General features: G+C 62.1%; 1 protein-coding gene across 2 annotated transcripts in view; it reads right to left on the bottom strand.

The window, feature by feature from the left end:
• The window catches only part of SMAD7 (SMAD family member 7), a 32,075-nt gene extending 31,520 nt beyond the window's left edge, over positions 1–555 (bottom strand). Inside the window, exon 1 of one of the 2 annotated variants that reach the window (XM_015563837.1) lies at positions 90–555. In XM_015563837.1, coding sequence (XP_015419323.1) covers positions 90–162 — 73 coding nt within the window. In that variant the 5' untranslated portion in view covers positions 163–555. The remainder of the gene's footprint in view (positions 1–89) is intronic. The other variant, XM_006779462.2, reaches the window with a different exon arrangement.
• Between the last annotated feature and the right edge of the window lie 315 nt (positions 556–870).

The following is an 870-nucleotide window of genomic DNA, read 5'->3' as shown; positions in this document are numbered from 1 at the left end:
GGGGCAGCTCCGGGGGGGCAGGGAGACCACCCCCTAGTGAACGCTGTGCTTTCTGGGGCGGGACGAAAGGGGAGCAGGGAGCAACCAACTTCTGACTCCTCGTTCTCTGTGACCCTGGGCTGGCAGCGTGGAGGGTGGAGCTGTGAGGGTCCGGCCTCCCATCCTAACCCTCTTTGCCCCCAGATCCCTAACGCTGCGCGGCCAGGGCTGTATCCCGGCCCCCGCGCCCGAGTGACTCTCCGTATTGACTAAAGGAGCAGAGACTTCCCAGCCTTTACAGCTCGCTTCTCCCAGCCTTCCTTGGCGGGCTTGGACCGAATCCAACTCGGCCACACACCTCAACGCCTTTCCGGGTGCGGGGGAGGCGTGACCCCTACTTCTCTCTGCACCCCTTAGCTGATCCGGAAGTGAGGACGCCTAATTTCTAACCGCCTGTCTGCAGAGTGTGCACGAGCAGCGTCACAGCCGCCACCGGGACAGCATAGGAGAAGCATCTGTAAGGGAACCCCCGGGAACGCCCTCCAGTTTCCCGGTCCCTTCTTCACTCGTCCCCAAGTCTCCCACCAGGAAGGGCTGGACACTGCCCTCCGGAGCGGTGGCTACATACACACACACACACACACCCACACACACACACACCCACGGGGGACAGCCCACGGGGGCTTTTCCTCCATCACTGCAGCGCCGGGGGGAGGGAGTGGGCGCCGAACAACTTCTTACCTAGTTCGCAGAGTCGACTAAGGTGATGGGGGTTGCAGCACACCAGCTCGGGGTTGATCTTCCCGTAAGATTCACAGCAACACAGCCTCTTGACTTCCGAGGAATGCCTGAGATCCGGCCACCTGAACACTTTGCACAGCAGGAGGGGGA

The sequence above is a fragment of the Myotis davidii genome, unplaced genomic scaffold, assembly GCF_000327345.1.
Source record: "Myotis davidii unplaced genomic scaffold, ASM32734v1 scaffold378, whole genome shotgun sequence".
Classification (NCBI taxonomy): domain Eukaryota; kingdom Metazoa; phylum Chordata; class Mammalia; order Chiroptera; family Vespertilionidae; genus Myotis; species Myotis davidii.
Note: the sequence above shows the minus strand (reverse complement) of the source record. Positions and strands in the feature narration are given on the sequence as shown.